Source organism: Lycium barbarum, chromosome 11, assembly GCF_019175385.1.
Source record: "Lycium barbarum isolate Lr01 chromosome 11, ASM1917538v2, whole genome shotgun sequence".
NCBI classification, from domain to species: domain Eukaryota; kingdom Viridiplantae; phylum Streptophyta; class Magnoliopsida; order Solanales; family Solanaceae; genus Lycium; species Lycium barbarum.
The window spans coordinates 100,624,158-100,643,649 of record NC_083347.1 but is presented as its reverse complement, the minus strand read 5'-3'; the positions used below and the strand labels follow the sequence as shown (position 1 = coordinate 100,643,649).

At 32.3% G+C, this 19,492-nt stretch overlaps 1 protein-coding gene across 1 annotated transcript; it reads right to left on the bottom strand.

Moving 5' to 3' along the window:
• Positions 1-11,157: 11,157 nt before the first annotated feature.
• Positions 11,158-12,265, bottom strand: LOC132618249 (stress-induced protein KIN2-like). The gene is made up of 3 exons (XM_060333310.1): positions 12,116-12,265; positions 11,928-11,996; positions 11,158-11,559 (listed from the first exon to the last, which is right to left on the bottom strand). Exons 1-3 carry the CDS (start codon positions 12,170-12,172, stop codon positions 11,485-11,487), a joined length of 201 nt encoding a protein of 66 aa, XP_060189293.1. The 5' UTR covers positions 12,173-12,265; the 3' UTR covers positions 11,158-11,484.
• Between the last annotated feature and the right edge of the window lie 7,227 nt (positions 12,266-19,492).

Sequence of the window (19,492 nt, the reverse complement as noted above, 5' to 3'; positions counted from 1 at the left end):
TACGAAGTTTTATTATAACAAAAAGTTTGTAGCTATATCATTTAACTATAGCCGTAACTTTTTATAACTTGAACAAAAAATAAGTATTTATTTAGCTACAACGTTTTGTCTCAAATAATTTATTGTTGCTAAAAGTTTACTATTACTACAGTAAGTTTTAACTCGTGGCAAAACATAATGATTAGCTATGAAATTTTATTATAGCGAAAATTCTGTGGCTATATCATTTAACTATTACCACAATATTTTTATAACTTGAAGTAGATATATTTATTTAGCTACAATAGTTTGTTACAAATAATTTATTGTGGCTAAAAGATTATTATTACTACAGTAAATTTCAACCCGTGACAAAAAATTATGATTAGCTACGACATTTTACTATAACAAAATATTTGTGGTTGTATCATTTAATTATCGCCACAATGTTTTAGAATTTGTAGGAAAAATATTTATTTGGCTACGATATCTTGTTTCAAATAATTTATTGTGGCTAAATGGTTACTATTGCTACAGTAACTTTATTGTGTGGCAAAAACTTATGATCAGCTATAAAAGTTTGTCGTAGCAATAAAGTTGTAGCTATTTAGGTAGTTATTGCCACGATAGTTAGCAATTATAGCAAAAATGAGGAATTAGCTTTGTCAATTTTATTTTCGTGGCTAAGAAATTTTACGAATTCTTAGATAGCTACGAAATTCAATTTTTTGTGGCTATTACTAGGTAATAGCTACGAATTTTAAATTCATAGCTTAGATTTCGTAGCTATAAATACACTGTGTTGTAGTGTGCTCAAAACGACATTAATAGATTGTTTTTACCCATTGAATCTTTATTGTTAGTTTTGCTAACTCAAGGTTGGGTTCCCTCTAATAATGTACTTATAGTTAAGGTTTTTAACCCCATCCCACTAGATGTTTTTGTAGTAGCATCTCTAGGAAGTGCTTTTGTAAGCGGATCTGCTAAATTCTTGCGGGACTTAACATATATAATTGTCATGACATCACTTATAAGCAATTCTTTCAAATAGGCATGTCGCAGACTAATATGTCTAGACTTTCCATTGTATATCTTATTATGAGCAACGCTTAACGTTGCCTCATTATCACAATATATGGGAATAGCTGGCATTGGTTGTGGCCACAACTTTATATCTAATAACATGTTTCTCAGCCATTCCGCTTCTTTTCCAGCAGCTGCTAATGCCAAATTTTTTGATTCCATTGTAGAATGTTTAATACAAGTCTACTTCTTTGATGCCCAACTTATAACACCTCCTCCCAATGTAAATATCCATCCCGATGTGGATTTTTTATCATCATCATTGGTTATCCAATTAGCATCAGAGAAGCCTTCTAACGTGCTAGGAAAACCATTAGAACATAATCCAACATTCTTTGTTTTCTTTAAATAACCAAGCACTCTTGAAATAACTTTCCAATGTTAAACACTTGGTTTACATGTATATCTTGAAAGTTTGGAGACTGCATGTGCTATATCCGGTCGTGTGCTATGTTCTACATACATAATACTTCCAATAGCACTAGCATATTCCAATTGTGCTGTGACCCTTCCAATATTTTCGGTCAACTTTATATTTGAATCTAAAGGAGTTTTAAAGAATTTAAAAAAAAAAAAAAAAGATAGTGGTCAAAAATATTCTTGCTTGACTCTCAAAATTCAAACTGTATCACATAAATCGAATAAAGAAAGTATTAATTAATATGGTACATATTTTTAGCGTATTAAATTATTTAATTAATATATTGAGTTAATTTAGTGTAAATATGCAGATAATTATTTACTCATGTGACCCCTTAGAGGATGTACTTTTCCAGAAAATACGAGCGTCCCCTAATTAGCATTAGTTAGGATGATAAGAGCAATAGGTAAACACATATCACATGCTGAGTGTTTAAACTAAATCAATAGACTACTTCTCTTCTCTCTCTTATTACGTTCTTTAAGAATTAATAAATGAAGTAAAATCAGTAATTAATGTGAAGGGTAAAATAAGAAGAAGAAAAATTTCTTTGTCTTGATATGTTAACATGGACAATTACTTTTATACCCATTTTCCTTCTTTGTCAATACCTTACTTATCTTATTCTTCTTTGTATTCTCTTATTATTGTTTTTTTACATTTATATAAATGTATTATTTCATATTTTCATTTCGGAATTAAAATTTGGTGATTTACGATATATATCTTTCTAATTTTGATTTCTCTGTAACAATTCATTTTATCTATAATTGTTAATATAAAAAATTATAATGTAACTAATTTTTTTGATTAATTTAATAAAAATATTTTATTAGTTTTGCTTTTAAAAAATTCAATATATACAACACAATGGTTCTTATGTTTGGATCTGAACAGTTAATTAATTGAGATAGATATTAACTTGTCGGTATACATATAACATATTAAACAATTTAAAAGAAAAAATCTAGAATTAAAATATTAATTTTCCCTCACCTTCATACTAATTTTATTTTTCACATCGACGAACAACTTTCATTGTCATGACAATGAGAACTTTTTAAAAATTATTTACAAGATACAAACCTTAAAGACTGATTAATTAAAGTGAATAAACATGTTCGGCCTGTGCGTCGCACGGGCATATATGGCTAGTTCACATATACAAACCAACAATACATCTTTCACACTGAAAAAGACCAAATGCAATAGCCACCCCCAACAAACAAACTCCCAATTTTAGTCCTCACACAATAAGAATCAATAATCAGTACCAAATTAATAGGCATTGCAAAAATCATCATTTTAAACAGCCCAAAGACATGGAAGAACGGAGACTTTTAAGCAAACAAGAAGAAATAAACTTACTTTTGATGTCGTCAAATGATGCCAGAAGAGATGAATAAATGAGGTTGAGACTTGAGTTCAAGAGAGAAATTTGGAAGAGACCCCAAATTTGAGAAGTGAGGGTTAGGGATATTTGGTACGATATTAATTTGATCAAAACAGAGAGCGGCTTAGCTTCATTTCCCTGCACTCAATGAAGGACTTAATCTTAATCATTAAGTCCCTTTTTTTTATGTCCGAATCTTAATCATTCAGATCTAAATTTTTAGTGCGCTTTTTTTTAAAAAAAATCAACCACTTAATGAATCTGAATAGATCCGAATCATTAAGAATTGTGACAAAGTCTTATTACCATAAAGATATCTATTTAATAAAGATATTTACAAAATGGTAGCTCATCCATTCACTGTTACCACCACCATCCACCATTATCAACTACCGCCATTGCCGCTTATCATTATCAACTATGTACCAACACCCACCAACAACAACCGCCAGCCTCAACCACAACCACCATCACTGCCATCACTATAATATGATGTCACTACCACTAGTCACCATTTATGTACCATCATCACACCATTACCACAACAACCACTAATAATCACCACCAACCACCATGTCATATATCGCCAACTGCGCCATTAGCTATTACTATCATCCATCACAACTATCAACCGCCACCATCAACTACCACTATCAGCCTTACTGTAAATCACCATCACCACTAGCTACTACCCACATAACACCATTAGCCAACATCATCCCCAACCGGCATCCTCAACCACCACTGCTAGCAATCACCAAAAGATTTTTTAAACATATATTGTTGATACGTAGTATTAGATTAATTTAGTATTTTTTAAATTTTGCATTTATTAATTTTAAAATAAAGACAAATTTTATACATTAAGGTGCTAAAATACAAACAATATTAATTATTTAGTATTCAGATCTTAAATACAGTATCTTTACAATTCATATTAGACATTTAAATCTTAGTGCACATCTTAATATTCAGAATTGTATTCAAATTCAGGTATCTTAATCTTAATGAAAATAAATGAGGCCTTAGTTGTGCTTGTGGGGATTGGACGTTCGACACTCAAGAATGCACATATATGTCAGATTTTCATAGCATCATACACTTTGGTCCCCAATCATTTATATATTCAAAAATTGGTATTTGACTCAGACGTGTACCTTATGATCTACGATAATTAGAGGTGTTAATGGTTTGATCGACTCAATTTTACAGGGTCTCACTTGTAAGTTTCAAATATAATTTAAATAAATAGTCGATTATATCTAATTAATTTTGATTAAATAATTATATTAAATTTAACCAAAACTTCAATAAGTCCACTCAAGCTTCATCCTGATCAAGTGTTTCGAGAATTATTATTTGACTGGAACATGTTCCATCAGAATATACATTTATCGATCTAGTGTAACTAGAGGATTTAATCGTTCGACGTAGGCCTTGTAAATTTGAAATATAATTTCAACAATAAGTGATTATATATCTAACTAATTTTGATTAACTAAGCATATCAGACTTAAACAAAATTTCACTAAGTCTCACTGAAGCTTCATCTTGATCAAGTGCTTAAAATTATCATTTGACGTAGACATGTCCCGTCAAAATAATGCATTATCGATCTAGTGTAATTAGAGGTGTTAATCGTTCGATTCAATTCAATTTTACTTGTAATTCTTAAATATAACTTAAATAAATAAGTGATTATATTAACTTCGATTAACTAATTATATCAAATTTAAACAAAACTTCAATAAGTATATATCACTCAAACTTCATCCTGATCAAGTGTTTCGAGGATTGTTATTTGACGCAACATGATCAATTGGGTTTATTGATTTAGTGTAATTAGAGGTGTTCTTCATTCTACTTGATTCAATTTTGCAAGATGTACTTGTAAGTTTCAACATAATTTAAATAAATAGCTGATTATAACTAATTGCTTTTGATTAACTAATTACACTGAATTTAAACAAAACTTCACTAAGTCTCGCTCAAACTTCATCGCATGATCAAGTATTTCGGGAATTCATGTTATTTGACTCAAACATGATCTATTGGAACAATACCTTTATTGACCTAGTGTAATTACACAATTTAATTTAACAATATCTTACTTTTAAGTTTCAAATGTAATTTTTTTTAATTTATAGCCACCTTCATGGTGATCAAGTATAATTTTAGTAAGTGTTATATCTAATTACTTTTGATTAACTAATTATATCGAATTCAACAAAACTTCACTAAGTCTCACTCAAATTTTATCTAGATCAAGTATTCCGAGAATTGTTATTATACTCGGACCTAATCTATCCGAATATTACCTTTATGATCTACTATTAATATGAAATAATTAATAATTATTATAAATTTAATTATAATTAGTTGAGCTAAGGATTAATAATTGAAGATAGTTACTATCGAAGTGTATCTATACCATACTTTCTATACATGTATTAAATTTAAATAATATTCAAAGATCAATAAGTTATAAAATAAAAGTAGTAAATCTAATTCTGCACACTGTATTACATAAAGAAAATTCTACCAAATGTATTATGGTTATTAAGATTACGAGGGGAAAATGAATTTACAAATTTAAAATATTGAGAACGAAAACGAAAACAAAACTGCGTCCAATCTATTTCGGTCAATTATTTTGTGCCCAAATTACAGCCTTATTTTCCTATTAGAGATTAGAGAGCAAAAATAAAACTGACAAAGAGGATTGGAGAGATTAAAAAGCCAAAAACCCTAAACTCTCAAAACAAAGCCTAACATTCTTCTTGGAAGAAAGGTACGTCTTCTTAATCACCGGAACTATCCTCTTTTTTTCTTTTTCTTTTTCTTTTTTGGCTTTTTAGATTTCAATCACCAGTCCACTTTCAGCTTTCTTGTATACTCTTTTTGCTACTTTGAAGTGTCGTCTTTTGATCCAATTTTAGTTAAAAAATGAACACTCGTTGATTATTTTTTTTCGTGGGTCTCAATATATGCAATTTTACTTTCAAAAAAGTTTCTTTCTCCACGTTTTTGGTATTTTAAAAGAGTTCTTTGATCAACTAACAAAAGTCATGTACAAGTTACAACAGATTATTACTTACTATGGATAGAGGGAATTTGCTAGGTTTAATATGATATATAGACTTAGGTCTATGTTTCAAACTAAATAAAATGGATTATGTAGCCTAGCAAAATCAGCCTATTATATGTTTGCCCTGTCGTTCTTCTCCTACCCTTAATGGGTCAGTTTTACAACTATCAACATCAAAAGAAAAGAACTGAATTTTTAAAAAGAACAAAAGTAGGCTGGCGATGCCTTAATAGTTGGAGGGATAAAAGAATCCTTATTTTCCTTTCTATGTGAAGTTCATATGATATTATAAACTTCGTTTGATCTGAACCTTTTCTTTCTAGTTGACTGTACTGATTTAATAGCTGTGTTTTATCCTTTTTCTTTTTTCAAAATTCTTATGCATCATTCTACTAATTGAGTTGCTTTGCTCGCATTTATTTTTCTTTATAAAATAGGACAGTTTGATAAACTATTTCACTACTTGAACTCTTGAAGTTCTACTCAGTTGTGAATGTTGATATCAACTTATCTAAATCTGCATTTTTCAAACAATCGAGTTAAACTGAATCTGGTTTACAACTACTATGGCGAGAAAGTAAACAACCAACAAATGCTTGTGTGTAAAATACTAAGTACTTCGCTAGTAGCTTGACTAATAATCAAGACGTGACACTTGTTACGAGTTCTAAAAAGACTTCTGGTAAAGAAAATTTGTCCACACAATATCGTGAACAATGACGGTCTCAGGATTTTGAGTTCGGGGGTGCTTGATATAATAGAGAAGAAAAATAATCTAGCATTAAAAATAAAAATAAGGTTTCTAGTGAAATTTGAACTCTTGACCCTTTAGTAGCAAAGCCTCCAGCACCCTCCCCTAACCAAATTACTTATCAGACTTATCACTTCATGGGTGCTCTGTTAACTATTTATATCTGTTTCCTTTATATTTTCTATGCAGCTATACACTATGTGACTGAGTTCAATGGGTGCTGGAGCACCCAAAATTTGCTAGTGGGTCCGCCCCTGATCGTGAACAAATTGTTTATCCGAGTAATTATATAAATTTTGATCAATATTATTATTAAATCATTTTCAATTAGACAGATTAGCATGTTTATCTAATAATATCTAGAAAACTCATGTTCAATAGTTCAATAATATTCTAGGAAGCTTTGAACATGCTAAGAGAGACAGCAATTAGGTACTATTATGGTAGCTATTTTATATTTTCCCTTCTAGAAAATATGTGAGTACTGGTCATTTGATGAAAACAAATACTATTGACATTGATTTCATTAGCTTTTTTGATCTGTTGGATGATTTGAAAAAGCGTTGTAACTTTTATATTTTAGATGGAGATTTTATCTAAGAGGTGATAAGTTATTAGTGATCATGATGGACTCATGCAATGTCGTGACAATTCGGATTTTTAGAACATGCTTGTAAGTTACAAGATATAAGAAAAATCCTATAGAGTTTATACATTACCATAAAATTGTGATATTTTTATGAGTACTTCTCTTGAAGAAAATAGTTCTAGGAATAATGTCTGAAGAATTGAGTAGAGCAGTCGCAACAGGACATGAATCAGCAAATTCGACAGGTATATTTTTTTATTTTTTATTGACTTTAGTCACTTCTGTTGGTATTTTTATTTGACGTTATTTATTTAATCTTAAAAAGTAGGTTCAAACATTGTGAACAGAAAAATTAGAGGCCCTACAATGCGTGAAAATAATCAACTTACAGGAGGGACAAAGATTACCTGTAAAATTTGATGAGGATCATCAAATTATTGGTGAGAATGCAACCAAACACATTTGATTTTTAGGCCAAATAGTTAGAGGTAAAACTTCTTGTCCTTTAAAAGTAAATGGCTGGAAAGTGATTAAGACAAGCGACCATATGTGGGACATCCTCTTACTAAGAAAACTAGTAAACTAATAAAGTTTCTAATATTCTTTAATTTTTTATGGGATGAATTATTATAACATATGATCATAAACTATAAAGAATGTATGGAATGTTTCATTTCTTATAGGAAAACATTAACTTTGATGTGTCTGAGAGAAATAAGGTGTAATTCTTGATCATATAAAGGACCTCTATAGATTATAGACACAAGTTGAAAAAGCGGTAGTTTGATTCAACCTATTTCGAATGAGTATCGACCATGAGCTACAATGACTGTTGATCTTGGGCTGCAAACATCATCCGAAATACTTCTTTTCAACTTGTGCCTATAGTCTCTATAGAGCTCGCTCATATGATCAAAATTTACGCCTTTTTTTGCCTCACACATTAAAATTAAACCTTTTCTATATATAAAAGAAATTAAACATACCAATATAGTTTATGATCATGTGTATAATTATTGTCAATCCATCAAAAATTAAAGGAGATTAGAAACTTTATGAGTTTACTAGTTTTTCTTATCAAGATGATGTCCCACATATAATTAATCTTGTCTTGCTCAATCTCTTTCCAACCATTTACCTTTAAAGCGCAATAAGTTCGATTTCTAACTGTTTGGCCCAAAAATCAAATGAATTGGGTTGCATTCACTAATAGCTTGATGATCCTCATCAAATTCTACAGGCAATTTTTGTCCTTCCTGTAAGTTAATTGTTTACGCACCATATAGGCCCAATGGTTTTTCTTTTTACAATGTTGGAACCTACATTTAAAGATTAATAAATATCATCAAGTAAAAATTAAATATCAACAGAAGTGACTAAAATCAATAATAAAAAAAAAGTCTGTCGCATTTGCTGATTCATGTTCTTCTGCAACTGCTTCGCTCACTTCTTAAGACATATTTTCCCTTGAACTATTTTCTTCGAGAGAAGTACTCTTAAAAATATTACAATTTTTAGATAATGTATAAATCTCTATAGGCTTCTTTTTATACATCTTATAACTAACAAGCATGTTTTTAACATCTGAAACGTCACGACATTCCACCAATCCATGATAATCACAAATAATTTTATCACCTCGCACATAAAAGAACATATCTCCATCTAAGATATTAAAGTTACAATGTTTTTTTTTTAAATCATCTAACAGAACAAAAATGCTAATGAAATCAATGTCAATACATAACCATGAGTTATGGCGGGATGGATATAATCCCTTTATCCTTAACCAAAAGTTTTTTTTTTTTAAAAAAAAAAAAAAACATGTTTTCATCAATTGGCCACTCACATATTTTCTAGAACGGGAAAATATAAAATAGCCATCATAATGGTCGTTAATTGCTACCTTGCTTGGCATGTCCATGCTTCCTAAAGAATTATTGAACATGAGTTAGCTAGATATTATTAAATAAACACGCCAATTTATCTAAAAGATTTAATATTAATATTACTCAAAAATTATATAATTACCCGGATACATAATTCTACATGTTGTGTGGGAAAATTTTCTTTACCAAGTCTTCTTAGAACTCGTAATAAGTTCCATATAACGAATTGTCAATCAAGCGATTATTTCTTTTTCGAAAACCATTCCTACCCCGATTACAAACAAGCATGTGTAAGACACTAAAGTACTTCACCATAAATACAAATGTAATATAGGAGTACTAAGTATTTGTTACACACAAGCATTTGTTAGTTTACTTTTTCGGCATAGTAATTGTAAGAATCCTTCAGTTTAATTCGATTTTTGAGAAATGGACATTTAGATAAGTTTATATCAATGTTCACAATTGAGTAGAACTTCAAGTTGTGAAGTATTTTATCAGAGTACAAACTTTTATAAAGAAAAACAAATTTGAGCAAAACAACTCAATTACTGGAATGATGCATAAGAATTTTTTTAAAAAAAGAATAAACCACAATAACAAAAATCAGTAAAATCAGTACAATCAGCTAAAAGAGATGGTTAATAACAACATTTGCTCATTCATCTCTAAGTTTGTTGGACTTGCACAAAATAGGTGGATGTACCCTATGTAGCGGTATGCTTTTAATTTTACGTGGCTTGTTAATTATTTATCATATATACTAAGAAATTTAACTGCATGTTATATGATGTAGATTCTTGCGAAAAAATAAATGTTATGTCCGTAATAAAAATCAACCTGAAGGATTATGACAGAAGGGTATATTGTTGAAGAAAGTCTAATATTTTATTCAAGGTATTTACATGAATGTGCGGAAGGGTATAACAAGAATTATGAAGGTCATCATGATGAGTCATACAAAGAATTATTAGTATTTGAACAAAAGGATTGTCCCCTATTAAAAGATACATACATTCTAAAATCTTGAACAGTTTGAGCGAAAACAAGCTCATCTTTGTGTCTTGAGAAATCGTGAAGAAGCTCATTCTATATTTTTGGATTTTTATAATTGGCTCTCTGAAAGAGTTGTAGTTCTTCTTTGTTTTGGAATTAATAGAATCAGGAGATGAATGCGTGTAGTTTGTGTTGGTATTTGAAGTTTCTCTTAGGAACTCTAATTTTATCTTTGTTTCATTCGATCTTTCTGTTTGTCGTTGATCATATGTATTGGTGATTTATTATTGATGCAAGTGTTATTTACTTAAGAAAAATATTGTGCTAATTTCACCTACGCTATAATAGTAGATGGCAGAAAGAGTTTTCAGCTATAATATCCAGTCTCCTCCATATTATAAAAATAAATGTACGGATATACCATTTGTATTTTGCCTATTTTGTCCTCGCAAAAATATAAGCAAAAGATTAGTTTTACAGTTTTGCAAGGAAATAAACAAATCAGGGGGTAAATCATTAAAAGAAATATGATAGGGTGTAAATTTAAAAAGAGAACATTAGGTGCAAAACCTATTCAAATTGTATTTCTGCATATGGGCAATTGCGTGTTGAAGCTAGTGAACTTTGGCTTATTTACCAAAAGGACATCACATTCCTATATTTCTTCTCTTTTTTCTTCTAAGGTTGGCCAGCAAGTTCTTGTTTGAGTGTTATGAAGTCAAACTTGGAGGAAATTCTGAAATTATTCCTTCATTTCTTATTAAGTAAGAGTTGCTAAACTATTTCTTTTATCATACAAATCACTCAACTTTGTCAAAATATCACAGAAAGTGACTACACTATTTTTTTATAATGACAAATAATTCAACTTTGCCTAACAATACATAGAACTTAAACTTTAGTTTAATCCGAATGGTTTTATTTTTATCAATTAACGATTTTTTATGGTTTCAGATTTCGGGGTATCTTCATAAGGGCATCCCACAGTTTCTACAAATATAATAAAAATATTTAGCAATTGACGAATATCCATGGAATACTCTAGTTCTAAGGACTAGCTTAAAACCATGAAATCAAATTATTAATATAAATTGAGTGGTCTCTCTCAATCTACATGGTGAAAGAAGAGAGCCGTGGCACTAGCATTTATAGAACTTAATGCCTTTATCTCAACATGAAAACTAAGAAACTACCAAAAAAAAAAAAAAAAAAACTAAAAATCCAGGTTGGATATATATATGATAACCAACATTATATGAAATTTAAATTAAGTAGAACTGAATTTCTCCCATAATTCACTTGTTTGCTCCAACAGTATCTTTCACGGCATCAGCAGCTCCTTGTGCCTTAGCCTTCATCTGTTGTCCAGTCTGCAATCAATATTATGATGAAAAATTAAAATAAAAAAGCATTTAATATAACTCTCATGAGGTACACGCTAGGGATTCAGGCCATCCAACTTTTAATTTATTACATTAAAAATATAAAACTAATTAATTTCTAGTGGAGAAATAACAATTAATAATTTATGTATGGACTATTTCGACTAGTTTATTACATTAAAAATATAAAACCAATTTTAATATATGTATAGTCATTGAGTTATTTTTCGTTAAAATAATTAATAATTTATGATTTAGTATAATAAATTGAATGTCGATTGAAAACATTAATCCGGAATAAGCAATATTCGGAAAAAAAAAAGGTTTATTAATAAAATTAAGTTGCAGAAACAAACCTCCTGCATCGATTGCTGAGCAGATTGGACAGTAGCTCTAGCTTTGTCCATCATCTGGCTAGCTTTCTCCTGAAATATTCACCAAAAAATTATGAACCAACTAACATGACATGTCATTAATCTAAAATTAATTTGTCTGCTTAATTAAAGAAGGACAATTTGGAGACTATTGATATTTAATTAATCACCTGAATTTGGCCCTTAGCCTCTCCTGCATGGTAACTGGCTTTCTGAGATGCATCCATCTTGCAATTGAAATTAATGTAGAAAATAAATAATATAATAGAAATTGTTTTGGTACTGGTTAGTGGTGTTGAAGAATAAAGCAAAGGGCTAAGGTTTATATAGGTAGCAAGAATGGATCTCTGACAATATGTGTATAGCTTAGAATAAACATCGGACGACAATGCCGTTTGATTAGGACAACTTCAATACTTGTACGGTTGTACGTACTAGTGTTAATCAGTTGACGAAACAATCTCCATGTTGCTGCCGGGAGATTAGCCTAGCTAAGATTTGACTTGTATATATTTAAAATATAATTTTTTAGGCTATCAGGTATTTTGAAGTATCATAGCAGTGTTTTGAAAGACAGTTCCGGGACTTGCCTCGAGGATCGCTCCGGGAGGGACACTGGCAAAACACCTTGAGACTTACATGTGGGGCTTAGTTTCGTGAGGCTTACTCCCTGAGTGCCTGACTATAGACCCTAAACACGCCTAACGCCCCATGCTTGGGGCTTGCCTAAGAGTTCTTACACAAATTATGCGTCAAATTCCTCAGTTAGCATTATTGACCCTCATTATTCTTTATTAAATGAATGATGCTTAACAGTTTTCTTCATCTATAGAAATAAGATGATTGAGAATAACTCAAACAACAAACCGTAGTATTGCATATTTACTACTCCCTTTGTTTCAATTTATGTGAACTCATTTCTTTATTAGTCCGTGTAAAAAAGAATGACCTTTTTCTATATTTGGAAACAGTTTATCTTTATGCAATGATTTATAGCGACACAAAATATATATGAGTCATTTTACAGCTCAAGTTTAAAAGTCTTCTCCACTTTCTTAAACTCCGTGCCCAGTCAAATGGGTTCACATAAATTGAAACGGAGGGAGTATTTGAGAACACTGCGAGGGTGAACATCTTAACATTTCTTTCCAGACTACATAGCCGAATTTTACATCTTCTCTTCCCATTAGTCTTCACATTTTTCTCCTGTGTCTCAAAATTATCATAGTTTGTTATTTTGCTATTTAAAAGTAATTTTATTTTTATTCATAAAGGGGTGATGCTTTAATTATAATTTGATAAAGTTTATCGATTATTTTCTTTTAGGGAGGTAAATTGCATATTATATGTGATAGTAGTATGCTTTAAGAAATTGTGATTCTTTTATTGTTTGAAAGTTAAGAGGTTAGAGTTGGTTTGCATCTCATAATAACTTTTAAATCATTTCAATTATTTATACTTGTAAAATCATGTTTGAAGTTTTGCTTTTTTATGAGTTTCTTTAATCATGTTATTAATTTTTTAAAACTATTAATATATTTTTTATAATTTTTGTGTCACTATACTATTTTACTATATTATAAATTAAAGATTTAAAGATCCATGGGGCTTACGCCCCATGCCTCGATGCTTATGCCTCGTCCCGTACTAAGTAAAACGCTTCGACTCACACCCCTGCCTTTTAAAACACTGTATCATAGAAATTGTATACTTTATTTTTTAGGTGATTACTGTTGAAAATTTTACTGAAATTACTTGGTAATTCTTATGATAGTGTTTAAGCTTAAAATGACGTCCAAACATCGAATACGATCTTAACACGGTCAAAACACGGTCCGAAACTCATCGGAATTTAACCAAAACTTGCGGCAAGTTTAAAATCATTACGTGAATCTGTTGGAACTTTCAAATCATGAATCCGGGCTCGTTTAGTCAACTACTTTATCGTGGTCAACTCTTATTCTTTTAATTCACTAGTTTCGAACTTAAGTATCGCCTCTCGATCGGGACCGTCTAAACTATCCAACTAAGTCCTACAACACCATATGGACCTATACGAACTTTCCAACCTTGACTAGGAGTTCATTTACCTTGAATATTGACTTTAGTCAACTCTTATTTTTATTTTTTTCAAAATCTCTAGCTTTTAATTTTCTTCTTTGATACTCATCTGATTTGTCGGTATCTGACTTTTTTCCCCTATTTTCTTTTGAGCCGAGGGTCTTTCGGAAACAACCTCCCTACCTTCCAAGGTGGGGGTAAGGTCTGCGTACACTTAACCCTCCCAGACCCCACACTGTGGGATTCAACTGGGTATGTTGTTGTTTTGTTGTTGATACTCATCTGATTGCCTTGAGAACTATGCCATCCATCCATGCAAGTAGGGGTGTTCACGGGTCGGTTTTTGGTCAAAATCAAAACCAAACCAGCTTAGTCGGTTTTCTAAATATTAAAACCAAAAGAATATAATATATATTTATCAGTTTGGTTGTTGTTGTTCGTTGGTTCGGTGTAGCTCGGTTAGTCGGTTTTAACGATATATAAATATATACTCTTTCCTTCTTTTTCTACTGTGTATTATTTCTTCGCATTAAACAAACAAATAAAGTGATAATTTTTATTAGGTAAATAATGTAACATCATTTTGTTAAAATATACTCAGAATAAGTCAAATATATTTAACTATACAATGTCTTATGATATATTCTGTGTAAGTTGAAATACTCAAAAGCTAAAGATTCTTGAAACTTTTTCTTTCTATGGCGTAAGAAATATTGGCTACTCCTTATGGAAGAAAAATTTATGACTGAATTTCGTGAATTTCATGGTAATTTTGATCCACTTCAGTAATAGTCCAATTTATGATTATGAGGATTCAATATTATGTATATATATAACTATAAAAATTATGTATATAATTTGTCGTTTTGGTTTTCTTTTAATAAAACCAAAACCAACCCGAATATTATCCGTTAAAAATTTAAAACCAAATCCAGAAAAGTATTGGTTATTTAATCGGTTGGTTCGGTTTGGATGTTTTTTAACCAAACCATGAGCACCCCTACACGCAAGTCATAATCCATATTTTAAACCTACATAAAGTGCTATTTAGAGAAAAGGGGTTCTAGTACTCAAAACGACCTGACGGGTCGTTACATCTTCCCCCACTTAAACAAATGTTCGTCCTTGAACCTGTTCCGAATAGTACCAAAAATGTCGGGCAACACTAAATACCTATTATAGACCTCATGTTAGCATTCTCATGCAAAAGTTACACTGATAGCACTTCCTGTTTACTTTATCCATCCAATCTTCCTTTAACTTAGCTCAATAACATGTATCTCCTTTATTCATATCTAAAACTTCCCCAAACAGACTCTTCATGTATTTGAACTATCTCCATACGAAATACCTGATTTTGATTATATCCCTACTCTTAGATGTAGTTGATTGATATAACCAATACCACCAAAACCACCACAACCTCTTAGCTACAGTCGCAATCCATTATTTATCAAACCTGTACCGATAAAATACCCTGATTTTCAAATTTTCTTTCTTTCACATTCTTCAATACCGTTATTGGTACTATGAATTCTTCAAAAACATGTCGCCACACATTGTAAGTCTAAATCATGACTTACTTTTGCGAAAAGGAATTCTTGATTGTTCTGAGCCAATTCTAAGCATTTATGTAAAACTTCACCTTATCCAAGTCGGCCAGTTGAGCTAATTCCATATCCATTGCTTTTGTTTCTTGAGTTGAAGCTACTGAGTTAGCACACATGTCCAATTCCTCCTAAATCTTCATATGATGTGTTTTGCGCCCGATTCTAGTAATTATCTTGTTGTGTCAAATATGTAGGAAACAATTGATCAGCCCAAAGGCTTCCCATATCCATTCATACATCATCAATACATCGCCAAGCATTTGTATAACGCATAAGAATTGTCCGTACAATTGGTATCAACAAAATTTTCCTCTACTCCACTCATACACCCAGAGAATACCCGTAAACCTATCATATCTCCACCTTGAACTGTCCCTCCACCGAATCTGGTGGAAAACGGGTTACTGGTATAACTATAAACCTTCCCGCTAATATATCCATAAGTCACCGGCAGAAAATGAGAAAATATGTCCTGATTTAAAGTGCACAACCTCCCAACTTTCACCAATAACCACCTGAACTGACTAAGTCCTTGCAAAATACTCCCTCTATCCCAAAAAAGATTGTCTTAGTTTGACTTGGCACAGAGTTTAAGAAATAAAGGAAGATTTTTGAAATGTGTGGTCCAAAACAAGCCTTAGATATTAGTGTGGTTGTAAATCATTTCATAAAGTTAAATTGTTTCTAAATATAGAAATGTGTCGAACTTTTTGGGACAAACAAGAAAAGTAAGACAATCTTTTTGGGACGGAGGGAATAAGTAATAAGTCCTTCATATGTCTATAGTGACTTATTTCGTCTCTCATTCATAGATGACCAACCTGGTGCTGACATTCCCGACCTCAATCTAATTCTACCTGATTCATCAACGCAGTATTGAGGAGCTATACCTTATGACTTTACTCTTCACGTGTCTCAAGTCACACCAGTCATGCAAATCCGACAAAACTTCATGGAGTCTGAGAGAGTGTGTGTGTGATGAGTTATAGTTTTTCATAGTTTTGATGATTTGACAAACCTGGCCAAGGACCAGGTCCCATGGGAGTACTGCACGGTATGTTACACCTCGGAAAAAAAAATCCTCCATTGTTGCCCAAGTGAATGGACCCGCGAGGAGTATATTTGCATGAGTAAGAAATAACATTTGACGACCCTAAGTAAGATTCCAAAAGCAATTGATATAAGAGATAGGTTATGCTCCAGAATGACTAATTATAGGTTCTGAAAATGTGGAAAGTTGCAGATCTGCACTTTGGCCAGTTGCACGTAAAATGAAATACGGACCGTAAAATGGTATACGGCCCGTAAACTGCCATGTCGTATTTTGGCTTCCAAAACTTCAACTTTCTGCCAAATGATCAATGGTTAAATACGACTTGGAATACGGACCGTAAATCGAAATACGGCCCGTAAACCGTGATCGTAAATCACCATGACTCCAGCATACCTTTCTGGTTCTGTTATGCTTAAATACGACCACGAAATACTGCCCGTAAACTAGAATACGGACCGTAAACTGGGTTTACGACCACTGTACACGTTCGACGACTGTTCATTTCAGATCAAATTTTGGGTTATTAAAAAGGGGACCAAGTTTATTATCTAATTTCATTTCACTCCTACATGACACCCCTTCTCTAAAACATCTTTCTACACAAATTCCACAAGAATTCAAGGATATTTGGTGATCAACAACATAAACTAAGTGAATCAAGTATAAGGAAACCCATTAAGGATTATACAAGTCAAGAAATCTCATTGGAGATAAACTAGAGTTTTGCTCAAGTGGAGTATTATCAACCAAAGCTTGTTCCTACGACATCTAAGGTAAGTTTTATGACATTTCCTTGTTGTTTAAGGTACTTGAAAGCTGAAACACTTGGATTATATGAGGAAATAGGAAATGGTTCATGAATGAGGAAATAGTGTCGCCTTTGAGAAGATGTTTGGATTGATGTATGATTCTTGATACATTATGATTATAATCATGTTATAAATGACATTGAGAGCATGGAATAGACCTTGTATATGAATGAACGAAATTATGTGAATTGAGAATATGGACAATGTAGATGATTAAAGGCTATTGTTGCGATATTGTGAATGCATTAATGACGTTTGAGAGTTGATATACGTTATGGGGGGATGTCGTATAAGTAAAGGAGATGTTGTCCTATTTTCTCTAGTTTTAGTCATATATGCTAGGTATCGATTCTAACGATAGTATGACTTTAATGAAGGTAGAAACGCGATCGTTGAAGGGGAAAGTACAAGCGATAAATAGTCGAACGGAAAGGTATGTAAGGCTAACCTTTCTTTCATAAGGCATGGTTCTTTGGCCAAACGTCTAAATCTTCTATAAGACTATGATTCCTTCTGATGATTTGATCTTCCGAGCTAGTAAGCTCACGATGCTTGATACTTTACGATTGTACTAAATTCCTCGTATGGCAAGTAAGTCTATAAAAGTAGATGACGATAATAATTGTAATAGCGATAACGATAACGATGACGATGATGATAGAGATGATGATAGTAAAGATGCTTATGAGCTATTATGTATATGTATCGATGTATGACTATTATAGAACCCCGAGCTTATGAGGCCGGGTAAGATATGTATGTATATGATTATGTAACGCGTGCACACCTCTGCAGATGGTACGGATAACCCTGACGCCTTGGTAGGGCCAGGTAGATGTAACCCTGAAGCCTTGGTAGGGCCAGGTATGTGCAACCTTGAGCCTTGGTTGGCCAAGTATGTATGAAACACCGATCCTGTATGGTCGGGTATGCTATGTAAATGCTATGTATATGATATAATGATGTGTATGATGTAGATATGAGAATAAATACGAATACGGTACGATCAAGAATAAGAATATGTACATGACACGAATGTGAATGAAGATACGTATATGGAACGGATACGATTATGGATACGGATATGGAGGTATGAACACAAATACACACTAGAATGGAAAGTTTCTATGAAAGGCAAGTAAGTGCCCATGGCGATAATAATACCATCTCCCATCTTGTGATATTTCTTATGATGTTCTTTATGCTTCTATATTGATATTGATTATGCTTTACATACTCAGTACATTCTTCGTACTGACGTCCTTTTGTTTGTGGACGCTGCGTCATGCCCGCAGGTGCATAGGGAGACAGACTTGACCCATAGACACATTCTCAGAGACTACACAGCAGAGCTCCATTTCATTAAGAGCCATAGCTTTTGGGTACTTATTCTTTTGTGTACATAGTTATGGGCATAGCGGGGTCCTGTCCCGCTCATGTGATATGTTATACTCTTCTTAGAGGCTCGTAGACATGTGTATATGGTTAGATATGTCTGGCCTTGTCGGCCTATATTTTGTATATCATTTTGTCAGCCGTGCAGGCTTATGTATATTGACATGGCATAGTCGCCAATGATGATATAAAGATGTTGATGTCCAATGGGACTAGCTTGATGGATGAATAGAATTACATGTTTAATGATGTGGCTCACCTAGATGTAAGTGCAAGTATAAGTCAAGGGGTGCCCGGGTGGGCTAGCACCGGGTGCTCGTCGCGGCCCCTAGTTGGGTCATGACACGGTACTTAACAGCTGTAAAGCTGCTGCATTGTTCAGGCAGTACTGCAACAGCACAACTATATGTATGCTAGAAACTAAAAGCCCTTGAAAAGTCACCATCCACGGTCACATGTTTCTCACATGCTCTCTATTTGGTCGCATTTATATACAACATGTTGGGATTATTTGACCTAACACTTGAAAATCCAAAGGAAATATTTCTCTCAAGTGTGCCACCTTTCTCAAGGTGCCCACAAGAACAAGATCTCAATAATCAGAGGGACTAGTTCCTG

Bases quoted from the DNA above. Each gene is read 5' to 3' on its own strand.
- LOC132618249 (XM_060333310.1), bottom strand. From the start codon at position 12,172: ATGGATGCATCTCAGAAAGCCAGTTACCATGCAGGAGAGGCTAAGGGC. The intron at 11,997-12,115 runs GTGATTAATTAA...TGAATATTTCAG, and splicing joins AGGCTAAGGGCCAAATTCAG to GAGAAAGCTAGCCAGATGAT. The intron at 11,560-11,927 runs GTTTGTTTCTGC...TATTGATTGCAG, and splicing joins CTCAGCAATCGATGCAGGAG to ACTGGACAACAGATGAAGGC.